This window comes from Dermacentor andersoni, chromosome 2 (assembly GCF_023375885.2).
Source record: "Dermacentor andersoni chromosome 2, qqDerAnde1_hic_scaffold, whole genome shotgun sequence".
In the NCBI taxonomy this organism is placed as follows: Eukaryota; Metazoa; Arthropoda; class Arachnida; order Ixodida; family Ixodidae; genus Dermacentor; species Dermacentor andersoni.
The window spans coordinates 59,016,198-59,034,462 of record NC_092815.1 but is presented as its reverse complement, the minus strand read 5'-3'; the positions used below and the strand labels follow the sequence as shown (position 1 = coordinate 59,034,462).

Below are 18,265 nucleotides of genomic sequence, written 5' to 3'. Positions count from 1 at the left end.
ACTGCCAGCCTCTTGGCTAACCCTGTCAGTAGGACAATTGCCCCATTCAGATGGTGATCCAAATTCCCACTGCAGGGCAAATTTTTCTTCAGTTGTATAATGTTTCTTTGTGGACTGTGTGCAGGTTTCATTTGTAGTGTTGTGGTGTGGACAGCAACTCTCCCATTCAGACAGGGAACCTGCATTGGGAGCAAAAGCATTAGCTTTCCCATCTTCGATGCATTATTATAGTCTTTCTTTTTGAAACTCTGCATGATAATTTGTACCATCATAGCTGGGGGGCATAGTGTCTGCCACATTCTTGAGATTATGGGCCTCAAATATGCATTACGTGGATGGTCTATTCGAGGCCAGCTTGCCTTCCGCCATTTCGCCCAGCATTTTGGAAATCTTGCCTCATGGCAGCTGTAAATACTTTCCTAAGAACATCTCGTTCAATATCTTTGCAGTCAGAAATTTCTCAGCCTTGCTTAGTCTTTCCTGCTATAGTAAGTGGTTTCTGCTTGTGAATATGACAGAAAAAGAAAGAAGAAGAAGAAAAGCATTTTGAGGGTCACTCTGCCTGTCGGCTTCCGTCTTGGTCTGTTTAGCTTCCCTGTTCTGTATTTCATGCACATTGGTGTATCACACACCAATGTTCCTAATGTGTACAAAACTGCACTCACTTTGAATTTTGCTAGAACCTTGCCATTCAATTTACTAAAAACCAAGTAAAGGCCAAGCTAAGGGATGAAATAACAGAATAACTTTATCACACCCCTCCTGCGTTCTGTATGGTGGGAGACTAAATTTTATGTGTGTGACCTGACATTCAGCGTGAATATATACCATATTTACCCAGTTCTAACGCCCACCCAATTTTAACGAGCTTAAATAAAAGTGCACCTGAATGTAACATGCAGCTGATTCACACAAAAATAATATAGCATGCCCCCAGTGTTCGTGATTGGAAAAAGTATTCATGATGATTGGATTGAGTATTCATGATGAAACCGGCACGTAGTCGTCGCCATTTACACTTAATGGGCCACAGGTATTGAGTACACAGGGGCAATATACTTGAGCGATCGCTTAAGACACTGCTGTTACTGTTGTGAGACTCTGAACCAGACTTGTTGAAGTATGTGGCCAACAGCATTCCTGGCATTGTGCGCAGATGGCGAGTTTGGCTCAACGCCAGAAATGCTGTTAGTCATTACGCCGGTGCACTTAATGATGAGTCACGTGAAATCTCGTGAAAGTGATAGTACCTCTGAAAGTTATTGGCCGAGAACGCCACTCTAGATCAGAGTCAAGCGCAAAATGTACCCGCAGCATCTTTTGCAGAAATGTGCGGTGCTACCATTTTGTGATTTTCGTGACACTGCATTTGACGGCTCTGATGGTAGGCTGCTGCCAATGCTACGCATGGAGTTTTGGTTTCATGTCCGATTATAATGTGCAGGCAATTTTTGGACCCATTTTCTCTGAAGAAAATGATGCATGTTAAATTCGAGTAAATATGGTAAACACAAAAGATTCCTGATTTGAAGTGATTCATTGCCTATAGATTTGAAGGAAGGTAATTTAAGACGAGTTTGAGCACTTTCAATTTAGTGTTGTGAATATTGTCTGTTGTTTGAAATTAACTTTTCACTGTATTGGTCACTTCCCTGGTAATGCATCCCTTCCAACTGAAAAAGCATTTCTTGTGCACGTAACAGAGCATGTTGCATGACTACAAACATGCAACATGAATTTGTTTGTCATAGTTGCCCTGCGGCTTCAGTGGCCTCTCCGCAGCTGGCTGCTTTCGACACTTGTTTTCATTTGTGTCCCACTTAACAGGTATACAGGATATGAACAGCATGGCCATGGATGGAATGAATATGAAAAGCTACTGGGACCCAAAGGGAGGAGGGGGAGGCGACTGCTATGGGAACAGCCTTTCCAGTATGGGATGTGTAAGTACTCCAGCTTTTTATTTTTTATTTCTCCTATGGGACTTATGCGAACAAATTGTGCTTCCTGCTGTGCATTACTTCTTTAAATGCCATCTGCAATGACATTTTGGACCATGTCAAAAGCCTAGATTAAGATAGTGTTGACATAGAGGAGCCTCCCTGCAAAATGTGACGTGTGAAACACCGTATTTTACCATGTATAACCTGCCACCGCATATAACCCGTGCCCCCAACTTTAACAGTGCCAAAGGAAAATATAAAGCCTGCGCATGTAACCTGCGAAAATAACTGCATACAGCAACGCTCGCATCTTTGCAAAAACGGTCTCCATTTGCGGATGCACGTCCCGTCCAAGTCGTGTCTTCGACCAGCAGATCTCCCCCCCCCTCTTTAGTTATGCTGATAATCTTAGCTTCTTCTGCACTCTAAAGGACAGCTGTTGAGCGCAGCTTATCGTGGGCAGAGTTCTAGTTTGCCGGCACCTTGTGCACTATCGCTATTGCCGCATGCACTTTGCCAACTATTAAGCACAAGATTGCAACCCGTAAAGAGAAGGAGAGTGTTCAGCCATGAAGGTGGGGTTGAAGGGAGTTTTGACACGTAGAGGTTGGGAGAGGGTGGGGTTACCTAGGAGATAAAACATTGAATGGTGGAGAACCTTGCCTTGAGGTGTGGCTTCTCGGCAGCTCACACGGCACTGCCTTGATATGCGGCTTCACGGCAGCACGAGACACGTCTTCAGGACTGTCATGAAGCCACACCTCAATGCGAAATTTGCATATAACCCGCACCCCAAGTTTACTGTTAAATTTGTTGTATTTTTGGTGCGGCTTATACATACAAAAGTGCTGTAAGAGGGGAAGCATCAGTAAAAGCTTGCAAAGATAGCTGTTTTTGATAACGAAACTGAAAAAAAAAAAAAAGAAGGAAACACCACCATTACTGCTCGTCGGAAGTGACACATGGCCTGAAAACGCAGGCCTCCTCAGCATGACCTTAGAGATAAGCCCAGATCACATGTACGCTTACTGTTCATAGTGCTTCAGAATTCACAATCTAGATTTGGCTACTATCCTTTGGTGAAGTTGGTGCAGGACAAAGCCAGTCCGCACCACATAGCATGGCCAAACTGGAGCATACTGGCGCAAGCGTGTACTCTTGCAGTTGCATGTAGCTACATCTGCTGTATAGCATAGGTACCACAGCCGCCGCGAGGTGCCACAATGAGCCTGCTCACCGTCGACATGCTCGGACAACCGCATGCTCCACTTTCTGTGGGTGATGTAGCTCCCTGCGTCTGGTGACGCGAGCCAGCCCGAGTGCCCGGCACCAGCAGCGTGCTGGGACTTACGTCATAGCGATAACCACCAGATGCATGCATTGTCTGCTTAGGTGCTGTTTAAAGTCTACTAACAAGAAAACTATACAATTACCAGCCCTGTGGCTTTGCCAAGGTTGGTTCAGTAGTATACAGTAAAACCTCATTATAATGAAATTGAAAAGGAAAGAGGAACCGAAATTTCTTCGTTATATCCATTACTGCCTGTTACCTGAATATAGTGCCAAATGGTGTGCACAACTTTAAGTATGCATAGAAGAAGACTACTTTGTGAGCCATGGAACCACTGCATGACCACATGTGCGATGAAATCTTAATAAAACAGCAAAAGGTAGCACATCACGCAGGCTGGCGCAGGTTCGGGGCAGCTAAACATGGTCTGTGAGATTGCACTGGTGAAATATTGGGGGCCATGCTTAGCTGCACCAGCCTGCGTTGCATTGCAGTGAGAAACAGAAGTGTGATGGGGATAATGAGCTGCTGCTTATGCACAGCTACATGCATTGGTAAGGAAGACCAGCGTTGCTCGACAGCGCATTGAACATGGGCATGCAGGAGTTTTTAACTTGTGCACCAAATATGTTCAAAACCCAGCGGAGAAAGATACGTTTGGTGCGAAAGGGTCAGGTATTTATTGGTTTTGGAGACAAATCTAGTTCATTATATCTGCTGGCAGGACAATTTTACTTTGTTAAAACAGTCTTAAATTTATGGACTTGTATGGGGATTTCAAGGGGAATTTCACTTACTTCATTATATTCCATTTTGTTAGGATGAACTTTGACTGCGTACTACTTATATATAAAAAATTTAACCAAAGTAAAATTTTGCTGCAGTTGGCCTTTAAGTATACCACCTGTTATTTTTTTTTTTTCTGAGTGGATCTTTGAAATGTTGTCTGTGGCATGTATAAGTAGGCGAGTTGGTTATACGTGAGTACAACGAAGGCACCAAATAAAACAACGGACAAAGGAAGGCGACACAGGACAACCACGTAGACGCACTAACAACTGAGCGGTTTATTTCTTGACACAGGAATAAATAGCTGCTGCCAAGAATCAAAACAACAACAAAAAAAAGCACTGCCGTCATCTGCATCGCACAACGAAAACACGATACAGAACAGCTTCTAAGCGCTGCTCCCAAGATACGTTAGTTCCTTTGTCGATAGAAAAACTGAGGGTTTACTGATACAAGCATCACCACCTCCTCTTGATCTCAAGCGCCTCCAATATCTCCCTTGTCATTTGATCATCAGCTCTGTTCAAAACACAGTTGTTAGTGCGCCTGCGTGGTTGACCTGTGTCGCCTTCCTTCTTCCGCTGTTTTATTTGGCGCCTGCGTTGTAATCATGTAGTCTGTGGCAGATAACTTAATTGTGTTTTCTGGTGATTGAATGTGCAGGGTGACTTGTATAAGCATAGACTAACAAGAAGTGGCCAAGCTAGTAAATTTTGCTGCAAAAAATGTGAGGGGATTTGTGTGGGTATATTTTGGGCCCCTGCTGGAAAAAAGTGCCAGAGGTTTGGAATTTTTGTGCAAGAACTTAGTACTTAGTACTAAGTCTTAGTACTAAGTTTAGTACTAAGTCTTAGTACTAGACTAAGTTCTTAGTACTAAGAACTTAGTCAGCTTAGTACTGTATGGAATATCATTATACGCTAACTATTTATACAAATAGTATCATTTTTACACACGCATAGGCCAAATTGCGAGCAAATAAAAACCAATGCGTTCAAGGAATTTATTGTTTTCATTCATGGGACTCCTTTCAATGTAGGTAATGGGTTGGCATAGGCTCAAAAGATTGTGTTCAGAGTAGTACTTGTACAGCACTTCTTTGGGCAATAAATGCATGCTGGGAACATTCGTAACAAAAGGTGTTGTTTAAATGAAGTCCAGTTCAACTTACTGTGTGCATGCTAGCGGCACTCCGGTGCTATTACGCCGAGTTATGGATCGTAACAGTGGAATGTCCTCTTAGAAACCCGATGTGTTATGGTACTAGAAAAAATTTAAAGGTTAGATGACCAGCACTGAAAGAATTAAGGAAAAGTCGAAATTTCGAGCTAGTGCTTGAAGTTGCAAATCCTGGCGGCGGCGGCACTGCTGAGCTGAGGCCTCACTCTGGGCGTCCTGTTTTGAATTCATAGACCGGGGAGACCCCACTTAGGTTAAGAATGTTAAGAATGCTAACAATGTAGAGGTCCAGCCATTCAAAACATTTGTTAATGGCTACGAGCACATTTTTAAATGTTCACTGGCTTTTCCCTTGTGTGCTGACTTTATGCAGGAAATTTCAACCCAGCAACAGCAACAGCATCAGCAACAGCAGCACCGACCAAAATCCTGTGATGTCCCTGGAATCAAGTCAGTTTGCTATAGAAAACACTCTTCTACACTTTTATGAGTAGCTTCGGTGCTGTGAACGGGCATTTATCAAACCTGGTTGTTTTGATTGGTGCCTGTACAGTACATGTAGTAAGTGCAGCAGATGTAGTAAGTATAGTAGAACCCTGTTGATACATTTTTAGGGAAAAGAGTGCATGATCCAGAAAAACATAACATCTGATAATGCTTGTGGCAGTGTTATTGAGAAGACAATAAGCTGCACTCACAAGAAGTCTTATTTGAAGTGGCATAGAAAGCCATCGAGCTATTAAAAACCTGCTCAGTAAAGCTTGCTATCGCTGCCTGGTCAGATTGAATCTTAAACACTTTCTTGGAGCTGTTGTATTTTTGAATCATGCTGAATGCAGCTTTAGCTTGAAGAATAAGGGCATCTGTGGGGCTTGATCTTTTTGTTAGCCACAACGACATGAAGAAGCAAATAAGGTTAAGGGGAAATGGAAGTTGATGAAAGGCTAATTTGCCAAATGTGAGAGCTGAAGCCACATCTTTTGCATTATGTGGGTGTTGCTTTATCACTTAAGTTGCTGTGGTGACCATCCTCCTGTCGACTTTCTTGTGTATTTGTGTATGTGTGTGCAAGATTAGCGCAGGGGTAGTTTTCAAGAGCAGCTCACGACCAATACAGCTGTTTGTAATTTCCTTCTAGTACTTGGCGTTTGATGCTTTGATGATAATAGCCTCTTTTCAGCTTTCATGCAGCATTGTATAAAGTTGATTTCCATTAATTTGACCCTGAATGGACCGGTGAAATCCATAAATTTATATGACGGGTTGAATTATACAAGATGCACAAAGAATGCCCAAACACACCATTGATTCATTTGACAGTATTTGCCCAATTCTGGCATGCCCCCGAATCAAACGGGCACCCACTTTATGTGTCCAAAGTAAAGAACGAACGAAGGAATGGCATTAAAGCTCCTAAGCAAAGTAGAAATATCGTGTGCACTGGATTTTTTAGCAAGAAGAATTGGAGTTTTGCTATGGTGGCCGGTTTACCAAAGTCAGCTTCTCTGCACAGTTTGGAAAGTCAGCTTTGCCGCAAAACACCTGCGTTATGCGGTAAAACATGCAAACGTTTCGAAGGCTGTTTTGGTTTCTTATCCGTTTGCACCGTGCAGGCAGTTTTCGTCCATTTTTTTTTAATGCGTGCATTAGAATGGGATAAATATGGTAATCGGACATTGTGAGCTATGATTATTCTTTTAAAATCTTCCTAGGGCAGGCAAGAAATAGGTCTTTTTGACGGGATATTATTTTTGAAGCGTGTTCAACTCATTTACTGTCCCCTAAGCTCTGCCAAGACAGACGCTGCCACTAATGGGGTCGGTATTTGGATCATTGTAGGTCTCAGGTGTGTATATGCTGACTAGTCATGTTTGAATTATCTGGAGGAGGCCAACTTTAGGATTGAAATAAAGTTTGACCCCTTAGAAATGCATGGGCACCGGCTGAGACCTTCGGTCGGGTTCGAATTCACCGTAAAATTGAATTAACGGGAGTCAAATCAACTGAAGTCTAATTGGTATTAAAGCAACTGCACAAGGTATTGGAGGTCACGATACAGCATCCGCAAACATGAGTGTGGGGAGACTCCTTGTGTGTTTGTCCACCTCCTCTTGACTTTTGACTTGGTGAGCCGTGTTGAGACTGGCAATCAGTGATGGTCGGAACATGATAAGAACCTTTTTACGTTGCACGACAAGTACAGTGATGGCATGCGGTGGTCAACATAGGCACCACCGACGAACGAAGCTGGTGCATCACCAGTAGGTGATGCATGGTAGGTGATCTGCCATTGAAGTTTCTGGACATAACAACCTGAACGGGAAACATAACCAACAGGAAGTTAATAAGCATGACCCCATGGAAAACTAAACAGGGCGGTAAACAGTCCTGTTCGCCTTGTAACATATGAGCTGTGAAAACGTACAAACAGTAATGTATGAATGAGCTTCTACTGTGTAGAAACTTCATCTGCCTGACTTGAACCATCATTTCAAGGTTTTTTCAAGTTGTCCAATTAATCTTGCCATGATTAACCTCCTTGAACAAAAGCTCCTCTCAAATGACACTGGAGCAATATAGCCTGTATGAGTTTTCAACTGGCCAACCTGTAACTTAAAGGGCCCCTCACCAGGCCACATAGTAAATTTCGGTTATACACTGGAAGTTGTTATGTGCCCTCTAGGAAGCGTTCTGCTACAAGAATTTTTCAAATTGGTTCATGAAGAGCTGAAATAAAAATATTTCAGTGCCGCAAACCCATGATTTCAGGAGGCGAGAGCCACTGTCAAGAGAGACACTCTCTCCAATCGCCCCCCTGTGTATCCTCCGCAAGCGAATTCCTTCCCTGCATTCTCCCCTACCGTACCTCGAAGATTGCCTGATGCATGCGTCACAAGCTCTGCCTTCATTTTTTTTTTCTTCTCATTTTTTTGTGGTGCAGTGCGCTTCTGCTGACGCCGTCATGTGTGAGCTGTTGTGATTGTCTCGTTTTGCGCAGCGCACGATCTTGCGCGCTGTGCACGAGGACACCTGACTAGCGGTATAAGTCAGTGCTACGCGACTACTTAGGCAGACATAAGTGGTTTATATAGTGCGATTGCGCGCTGGAACATGGTAGAAAATTATATACTACTTTCGTTGTCTGCACGTGCGACTCCATGACATGGTAACAGGCAGACAGAACAGAAGTACATCTTCCTTGCTGTGGTGGGAAGTAAAACAAGAACACGCAGACATTCAGTCTGGGTGTTTTATTAATTCTCTAAGCTTTAATTTGTTTATTGAAGCAGCAAATTACACCAATAACAGATGTGGCTTTGAATAATTTGCAAAGTCATGTGTCACTACGAGCAACGTCACAGCAGTGCGATGTACGTAGGCGCACTTGTGCGATATTTGTCGACTCTCAGGCTGGGAGCGCGACGCCCGCGAGGAAAAGGGCAAACGGTGTTCGGTTTGAAATTTTAGCTCTTTCCGCAGCACACTTAGCATACTTAGCAGACACGATTGTTAGCGCCCATTGTATGTATGCACTGTGCTTGTCAGCTTGAAATGGCCACACCTGGTGAGTGGCCCTTTAAGATGGAAAACTTGCCCTTGCGTGACATGGTTGGGACAAAATGCAAATTAAGTTAGTGGAAAGTGTGCAAGTGGTGACTGCACTGCACCGTAGTCTGTTTTGTACTTTTGCAAGCAATGCCACGCAAGCTGTGGGTGTAGTGCAATCAGTAATAAAAAATAAAGTATCATTCTGCTCATTTTGTCATTGGCTGGTGTAGATCTGCAATTCCCTCTACATGGCAACTCTGTTTATTACGTCACAATTACTAGTATTTTATGTCCTGTCACATAATGTTTTCATAGGATTTTTGCTTCCAGTTAAATTTAGATGAATGTCATTTTGTACTGGCCATAGCCGAATGACAGTGGCTCACATGAATAGATACGAGCAGCCCAATATGCGAGGAAAAGTGCATGCTAGATCGTAGCCATTAGCTTGGCCAACTGCCTTGCAGGGAATCTGGCTTGACAATTGTGAGAAGGGCCCATTAACCTTCATTAGCTGACTAAGCAAACGCCAACATTCTGTATAACTAAAAAAAGGTGCCTGTGAACAATATTATGCCAAATTGCCGATAGCCCCTTTCTTTTTTGTCCCGTTATGATCAGGCGCAAACATGTGCTTTTGTCTTGCAGTATTTACCTGCCCCAGGACGAGAGCGGTGATGGCGTAGCATTGGCAGCCGGCAGCCCCAGTGCAACGGTGGCATCTCCTCAGGGGGCAGGGGGACCCAGCTCCGGAAACCTTCAGGCACCCCCCATGGGCAACGGCAACACGGGATCGCTTCCTGACCTGACTAGCCTGCACTTTCCGCCACCCCTGGCAACCCCACTCGACCCCTCGGAGGAGCTTGCTCACCAGCAGCATGGAGCCAGCCCGGGGCCACCGTCTCTGCCGCCCCTGCACCCTGGTCAGTGCTTCGCTCCTGCAGCTCTTGACAGTGCGGTGCTTCTGATGCAGTCAGCATACGCTGACACAATATTCGTGATTAGACTCCATTGTTTTACTTGTGTTAAGCAAGGAGGGAAAGGCGCTCCAGTTTGTTAAGGAGGGAAGGGAAGTTGGAACAGGTGTGCCCCGAAGGGATCTGCCAAAAGTGAGACTTCTAAAGGAGTGGCAGAAGAGGGGAGGGTTAGGTTTGTACGAGGTTGAAGCTGCTCAAACTATGGCCTTTATTACAGTTAGGTACTTAGTAGAAGAAGCGGTCTTCGTCTTGAGGTATGTCACGGTGGAGCACTCTCTTCTCAAAAGGGCAAATTCGAGTGCCCGCTGATCATAGATATTTTACCTTTTTCTTACAGCTTGATATTTACTGCACATTCTTGTAAGATTTATTTGAATTAAAACATTTAAACAAGCAGGATTTTCAGCTTACTAGGACTCTGTCACACTGCCATACATGTGGCACGGAGCATAATCTCCGAAATTTGCAATTCTTTATTTATTTCAGGTCTTGGAGGTTGTGCCTTGATGTGATGTTCAAGCTATGTGTTAAAGGTCGCAACTCAAAGCCAATTGATAAAACGAAAAGCAGCTGAAAAAGCTCTCTTACAAAGGTTTGGTACATCTTCTGTGCCATCGAGCGCGTTCTAGATGCCGCACTTATTGAATGCGCAACGCACAAGGTCCTCTGGTATGCTGGACCATACGTCCACGATCCACTTGCATAGCGTGGCTGGCGAAGCCCGCTTCAGCCGCTAGGTCGGCGTCACTGCAGACTCACTTGAGCGCATCCAATCTGCGTAACACCGCTTGACCGCGTCCTTGAACGGCTTGTTCACGCAAACATCTAAAGGCTGCAGCTGAGACATCATCCCATCCGGGATAACGACGAGTTCAGTGACAGGTTCGAGCTACAGCCTCCTCTCTGAGTCGGCCAAATGGCAATGAAATGTGTCCAGAGCGAGGATGGACGGGAATGACAACAGTGCGCCGGTCCGCCTACACTAGACGGACTTTATCCAGTCGAGCACAAGATCCTTGTTCATCCAGCCTTTCTCATGGCATCTCAAGACCACATTTTTTGGCAGCTCCTCACCTTTAGGCACTGTCTTGCACTTGAAGACGACATAGGGCGGGAGCTTGCTTCCGTCTGCTGTGCACGACAACATGACGGTAACTCGCGCTTTCTTGTTGCGGGTGGACCGGACATAAACTTGTTTAGAGCCCTTATCATGCACGGTGGGGGCGATGGCATGTGGGTCATTCCACGCCAAATCAACCAGCGTTTTTTCGACCATCACACATATAGCTGAAAAAATTTCCACATGTTTTTTAGAGTTCAAAACTCATCCTCCATGTTTATTTTTCCTTGCAAAAATTTTGTAGAATTTTGACGACACTTTGTTTTTCCTGCCAAGCTGAGCTAGACGGCATCAATCAACATTTTTTCTCAAAGACACACTGTGTGATCCACTCCTTCAAATTGCGTTTGTGGCAACCCAAAGATGCGATGTGACTGCGAAAATTGCAAATGTTATAAATATTCGAATACTTCGATTGGTTCTGGCCCTAGCAAAAGCGTGTAAAATTGCACAGTTTGAGTTTTTTTCTCGGAACGTAGAAAAACCTGGAAGTCAAACATAGAATATATGCCGGTAGGCCAGTTAACATAGTACAGCTAAAAAATATTTAAAGTATCGAAGGTTTAGCCGTTCGCATGAAAAAAAATTTTAAAATACCATTTTTTTGCAAAACGCTCCATATTTAAGGTAAAAAAAGGGGCCTTGGTGGTCGGCCTAAAAATATATGCATTACATCATTAGATAGCCCTGCGTGTCTACTTTGCGTGTGGGAAGTTATAAAAATGTATTATTTTTTAAACGCAAGAAATGATTTTTTTTAATTATCAGTATGTGGATTACCTAAACAGCGTACATATATGAAGCGTAGCCGTCCTGCAAAGACATATTGGCAACAAAGTGAGCCCAAGGAACTATTCAGGAAGGGGCTTGTGGCTTTTTTATTGTATGTAAACCAAGACAGGCGATTTCCAACGCCGTATCCCTGACTTTTTTTTCCATGGCTACGAAAATTTTATGTCAACCACGTTTGAATACATTAGCCTGAACATAGCCTGTATCACTTTTATAGCCGAGCAGGTGCCGGCTGTCGAACAGCTTCAACAGTTCTTGTCTACGACGAAGACGTGAATGCAACTTTTAGTTGAGAAAGTGACGTCGGCTGAAAATAATGTAAAGACCTTGTTCCGTTAATGCGCATAGCATTCGCAAACCTGGACGACAGTTCGACCTCCTGCTTAGATATTGCACTCTCCGGCACCCAAATTGGTTTTATATGTAAAAGGCTTTCACGTGCCCACTTGTGCAGCTCAAACGGTGTCAAAATCTGCCTTGAGAAAGGCCTTTGTAGGCTTGCCTTGGCAGCCAACCGTTTCAGGGTGCCACCCACCCCATCACAGGCACTTTTTCCGTGTGATGTAGCAAAAAAATGCCATGTAGCATCCAAACTAAAATCTTCCTTGTGGTAGCACAGGTTTGCAAAATTCTTTCTGTTCTTATACTGGGAAGCAGCCCCATCCGAAAAGGTAGTGCACATGTTCTACAAGCGGCATGTCTACTTTAAGTTGTTCCATCAGCACCTGCTGAAATGTCGAAACAGCGGCAGTCGTATGGTCGAGGCAGTCGGATATCACTACGTACGATTGCACATGTGGTTCATCAGAAGAGTCCGTTGAGCGAGAGTAGACTACAATCGGGTGTACTGTTGCTTGAGAGTTGTCCCAGTATATTTACTGTGGGGCGCTCTGAATGAGAAAGCTGTAGTTTTCAGAGAAATCCATTATAACTATGGCTTCTGCAGGCGTGAGAGCGGTCTTCAAATTGCGTAGGTGCCGAGCTTGGTGCTTGCTGACAAAGTGATGTGATCTTAAGTCGCTTATCATCTCAAGGAGACGGTCTACGAAGTCATTATGGGTAAACAACATTGTTTCCAATCGGCACCGCACTCCACTGACGGACAGAAATACTTGCTGCCAAATCCCGGTTCAGTGCAGGAGAGCTCAATATCAGCGATTTGAACGACGAATCTCCTGGGCAATTGTTGCATATACCGGTCATACAGCATTCATTCGTTATCTCACACACAGTCATCTGAAGGAGCGAATCGATTGTTTGTAAAATGCCCAAGGACTGCAGCATCAATTTTACATTTTGGTGGTAAATGCAAACACAAACGCAGTGCGTTCCCGGAGCACCGGCAAGTAAACAGTGGCGTGGCCTCAGGTAGGCGAACTTAGAAAAGCCGCATTTCAGCTCTGTGTGACTTTTCTTCCATTCCTCGTGCGCTTCCTTAAGATTCATTAGCAGCAATCTTTTTTGCTTGCCTCGGACGACGTCTTTCTTGCCTGGAAGACAGACGGATGTATGTTCATCCTCATAGAACTTTATTATGCTCCTTATTGTTCTGTCCTCTAGCGGTCTACTTAACTTTGATGTAGGAGAGCCCAAAATTCCTCCCTGTTGCCTAATTTTCATAGCAATGCGAACTTGACTTTCGGATGCACCAAAGTACTCAGCAACTTTTTTTCGGGACCATGAACTAGGCGCCAATGCCAGAAGAGAAATTTTTTTGGACCGTTTTCTTTCTCGTACGAATCGATCTCTCACGTCTTCAAGAAGCTTTTTATAGTCTTCCGCAAGTGCGGTGGTTGGTGCCATTTCATAGGCTACGCTTTGCACTTGAGCATCTTTACTATCATCATTGGGCAAGGTGCCGCCTGCAACATCCGCTTCTTCCTCATGGCGCTTCCGTTTTCTGCTCGAGGTCCTTCCAGTGCCATCTCGTGATGCAGCACAGCTTGTTGAGGTGGATGCATTCCCTTCAAATGTAGACTCGCATATTGTTTCACAATCTGCCAAGCACTTATTGGCTGCGTCTAACTTCGCCCACATTTGGAAACACCTGACTTTACATTGCGGACAGAGTCTTTCACCAGGAACCAGCCCCAAGAGAGACACTGCTGTAGCGAGGCCCAGAGATATGACCCACGTGCCCCGACGGTTTGACCCATGGTCGGAGAAAGGGTCCGAGCACATCTTTGACGCACATAGTGTCGTGAACTTCTTAATATAGACGTAATAATGGTGTGCACATACTGTTTCTAAACTGTCCTTGTCGCTTTTCGCACGCAATACCAGAAGACTAAGTTCACGTTCATCTAGGCTGTCAGTTCTAATCAGGCAGGTCTTTTTCACTTGTGTCGTCTTATGACAGTCTTTGGGTCCCAGTGAGCAGGGCTAAAGGTGTTCATCTGAAAATAGAAAATAAATTCACCGATTTGAGGGCTAGATTTTATTTATAATGTGTTGCGTGAATGATGCGAGCGCTCTTTCTGCGTTTAATTTATACTTATTTGTAAGTATTTCAATTTATGAATGTATGAAACATACCTTGCAAATTTGCAGGATTCTCTGGGGAAATTAAGGGGTCGTGAAGTTCCATGTGCAATTGGAGGATGCTTTACCTGGCACACACCAAGCACAAGCCGCATTGCACTGAAGCGTGCGTCTCTTCGCAATGAAATGCAGATGATCACACCGTCTGCCTTTCGTCTGCGTTGCAGACGATGCTAGCTTTGTCGTCTGGATCCCAGGCCAGCAAGGCTGGGCCGCGGAGCATCGGAATCAGTGCTCTACCTATATTGACGCGTCGGAAAAAAGCCGTTGCTGACACGAAAATTCAAAAAATCATTTCTTGCGTTTAAAAAATAATACCTTTTTATAACTTCCCGCATGCATAGTAGACACGTAGGGCTATCTAATGATGTAATGCATATACTTTTAGGCTGACCACCAAGGCCCCTTTCTTTACCTTGAATATGGAGCGTTTTGCAAAAAAATGGAATTTAAAAATTTTTTTTCATGGGAACGGCTAAACCTTCGATACTTTAAATATTTTTTAGCTGTACTATGTTAACTGGGCTACCGGCATATATTCTAGGTTTGACTTCCAGGTTTTTCTACGTTCCGAGAAAAAAACTCAAACTGTGCAATTTTACACGCTTTTGCTAGGGCCAGAACCAATCGAAGTATTCGAATATTTATAACATTTGCAATTTTCGCAGTCACATCGCATCTTTGGGTTGCCACAAACGCAATTTGAAGGAGTGGATCACACAGTGTGTCTTTGAGAAAAAATGTTGATTGATGCCGCCTAGCTCAGCTTGGCAGGAAAAACAAAGTGTTGTCAAAATTCTACAAACTTTTTGCAAGAAAAAATAAACATGGAGGATGAGTTTCGAACTCTAAAAAACATGTGCAAATTTTTTCAGCTATATCTGTGATGGTCGAAAAAACGCTAGTTGATTTGGCGTGGAATGACCCATGTGCAGATAAACTGGCGTTCGGTCAGCATTGCCGACTTGCCCTAGCTGGAAGTTCTTGGACTTGTGCAGCAAAATAATGTGGCGCTGGAAAGTCACAAGCACCTCTTTAAACGATTCGGGCAGCTTTTGCGAAATCGAAGTTTGGCGGCTTAGGGAAAATCCAGCACGGCACATGTAGCGATAAATCCAGTGCTTGCTCTCTTTGAAGGCGGAGCTCGGTAGCCCTTTTTCTCTTGCAAGCTCCTTAGCTTTTACCTGCATAGGCTCCACGCTCACAGCTAGATGTGTGACTCGCTGTTGGGGTACGAACTCCGTCAGGGCGAGTTCGATTTCCGGGAATGTCCCCCTCTTCCGGCTGCGAAAGCTTCTTCGCGTTCCGCTGCACGCGAAAAGGGCTTACTTCTGGCGACTCCACCCACGAATGCTTCCCTTGTTGATGCCAAACTGCCTCCCGACTGCACTGTTGCCGATGTCCTGTGCGGCTAAAGTAACCTTTATCTTGAAAGCAGCTGAGTAATGTTTTCGTGGTCCGGACATCTTGGTCCTTCATGCGGAATAAAAAAGATGCACTTCGCGAAGCGTGGTTTGCACGTGTGCTGCCAAGGTGCGTACTCAATAATAAAGAAACAATGCTGCAGCCATGCAACAAGAACAAAACCAAGCCGTAGCAACGCAGCAATAAGGAAGCCAAGCCGTAGCCACGCAGCAATATTGAAGTCAAGCCGTAGCCACGGAGCAATAATGAAACCAAGACTTCTAGCCCAAATATCTGACTGAAATTTTTGTTCGGATCCGCATATCATCATCATCTTAGCTACGCCCAATGCAGGGCAAAGGCCTCTCCCATACTTCTCCAACTACCCCAGTCATGTGGTTGCTTCGGATTCGCATACAGTACGAGGTAAAAATTTGTGGCGCTAAAAATAGGAAAAAAAACTCGTATTATATGCGGGTACTTCAGTACGTCACTCAGGCAGTCTAGGCAAACAAATGCTTCGTGAAGCCACAGTGGGGGCCCAACACGTGGTCTCTTGCCTCAAGATCATGGAGCAAAATCGAGATTTGCCGAGACATTTGGTTACCGGCACTTTTTATTCAGTGCGCGCTCACCTTCCAACTCGCTTGTAAGGCGTGTCTGATGCGGCTCGCGAACGGGCATGCATAGCACAACACCGCGCTTCGAGGGCACAATCTAGAAACTTGTGCGCAGCATTAAGAGAAAGTGCCGCAGTGGTAGCCATGTTTTTGTTTATTTGAAACGTTCAATTGGTTTCGAATGGGTATTGAAAAAAGAAAAGCCAACTGGAAATATTAAAACCTACCGTGCGCTCTGACGTTTTCACCACGTGTTGGGCTACCACACTGGCTTCAATCGCGTTGTGGTGTGCTCCCTCCTATCTTTTTCCTTCCTCCATGGAAGGAAGAGATGCGCCTCCATTGGCGACACTTTTCTGGGCAGAGCATGCGCTCGCAAAACCTGATGCGTCACTGCCTCCGCTCGCCTGCATTCTTTTCTTATCAGGCGCTGTCTCAGGTTTTCCGAACCTGTGCACTGTGACGTTCGCTCTCTGTGCCTTGTCGTCTGCTAGCCTACTGTTTCGGCTGCCGTGATGGATACACGGAAATCTTAGAATCCCCAGATTTCAGAACATTATTTCGTAGTACTGAGGTGTTAACATCACAGGGAAACTGAATAATGATCGTTATTCTGAAAAGTTAGGTACTGAAAAGTTAGGTATTCTGAAGTTCGTAGTCCTGAAATATTTTTACATTGAAACTATAAGAAGTCAGCAGGGGATTTCTGAAAAGCTTGTTAATCGGAAAAGTGCATTAATCTGGTGTTCGTGGTAGCGAGGTTTCACTGTATAGATGTATATCACTGAGCAAGGCAGGTGCCTCCAGTTACAGTTACAGGTCTGTGAGAGACCTGTAGCTCTTATGGCGGTGGTTGTGAATGAAACACTTGTGGTGAGGTCAACCTGTTTGGCCGCTCATAGAACCCAAAAAGTGCATGTCACAGTAGAGGTCTTTTGGTTTTGCTGACAAGGGCCTCCTGCGCTAATGTGTGGGTAGGCAATGCAGGTTCCCCGGGCTCTCCACGTGGCTGCACGAGCCCATCGGGGGGCCGACATGCGAGCCCAGGCCCTGCACCGTCACCGTCATCGCGGCGCCGGGCGCACCATAATTCGACAAGCATGGTGCTGGGCTCGGGAGGTCGCCTGCATGGTCCCAGCGGGCAGCAGGCTGCCACGGTGGGGGCACCCTCCGGGCAAGTACGTGCACACTCCCCCCTGCACCGCCGACACCACCGACCCCACCCACCCCGGATCACCGTTGAGGTAGGGAGGAAGGAGGAGCCCCCTCTGAGGAAGACAGCACTTGACACCTCAGGAGCTGTAGACCTTTTTCAGGCTTGGAGCTGGTCGTATGTGCGCGAAATTCAGATGTGCGCATTGAAAGGAGCGCATAACCATAGGATTCGTTATGATTGGCTTCAAGTGAAAAGTGCTTATTTTATTTGTGTTTCTGTTGCTGTAAATGCTTTCTGTTAAGTAAATTGGGTAAAAAGAAAGCTGGCATTTAATTATTTAGAGTATTTTGATACCACTCATTTTCTTGATATGCTTGAAGAAGACAGCTATGGACGTGTTGATGTCCAGTCCTCTTCTGGCAACTCTGCCACAGCCAAGCAGTTTGTCATCTTTTGTCTGTTCAGTCTGTTAATCTTTGTCTGTGTAGATTATTACAGACTACAGGCCACTGATTTCAGGATTTATGTTTATCACAGAGCCTATAGTGCGTATCTGTTGTCGCTACACTCTTCACTTGCAGGTTTCATGCTACACCTACTGTTATTATTAGAGACTGGATGTTTAGGCACTAAAGACTACTGTTTTAGGTGCCTACAACGGGCATTAAAGCTATCATTGAGACATATACAGTAAAAGCTCGTTAATTCACAACTCATTAATTCAGAATTTTTGAACATTCGAAGTAGCCGCTGCGGTCCGTCCAGCTATGCATTGAAAACAATATGTAACACATCCCGCTAATTCACACTAAAATCCGCACCGCCACTAATTCGAACTCTGTTCAGTCGTGGATAGGGAGCGTGCTAGTGCGCGGGAGCATGTTGACGATGCTGCCATTGCCGC

At 44.8% G+C, this 18,265-nt stretch overlaps 1 protein-coding gene across 8 annotated transcripts in view; it reads left to right on the top strand.

The window, feature by feature from the left end:
• Window positions 1-18,265, top strand: part of LOC126542247 (CREB-regulated transcription coactivator 1-like) — a 132,476-nt gene that overhangs the window by 35,406 nt on the left and 78,805 nt on the right. For 6 of the 8 annotated variants that reach the window (XM_050189231.3, XM_050189224.3, XM_050189230.3 and 3 more), the window contains 4 exons: window positions 1,828-1,943; window positions 5,576-5,652; window positions 9,400-9,674; window positions 17,184-17,449. In XM_050189231.3, coding sequence (XP_050045188.1) covers window positions 1,828-1,943; window positions 5,576-5,652; window positions 9,400-9,674; window positions 17,184-17,449 — 734 coding nt within the window. The remainder of the gene's footprint in view (window positions 1-1,827; window positions 1,944-5,575; window positions 5,653-9,399; window positions 9,675-17,183; window positions 17,450-18,265) is intronic. The other 2 variants (XM_050189228.3, XM_050189226.3) reach the window with 2 other exon arrangements.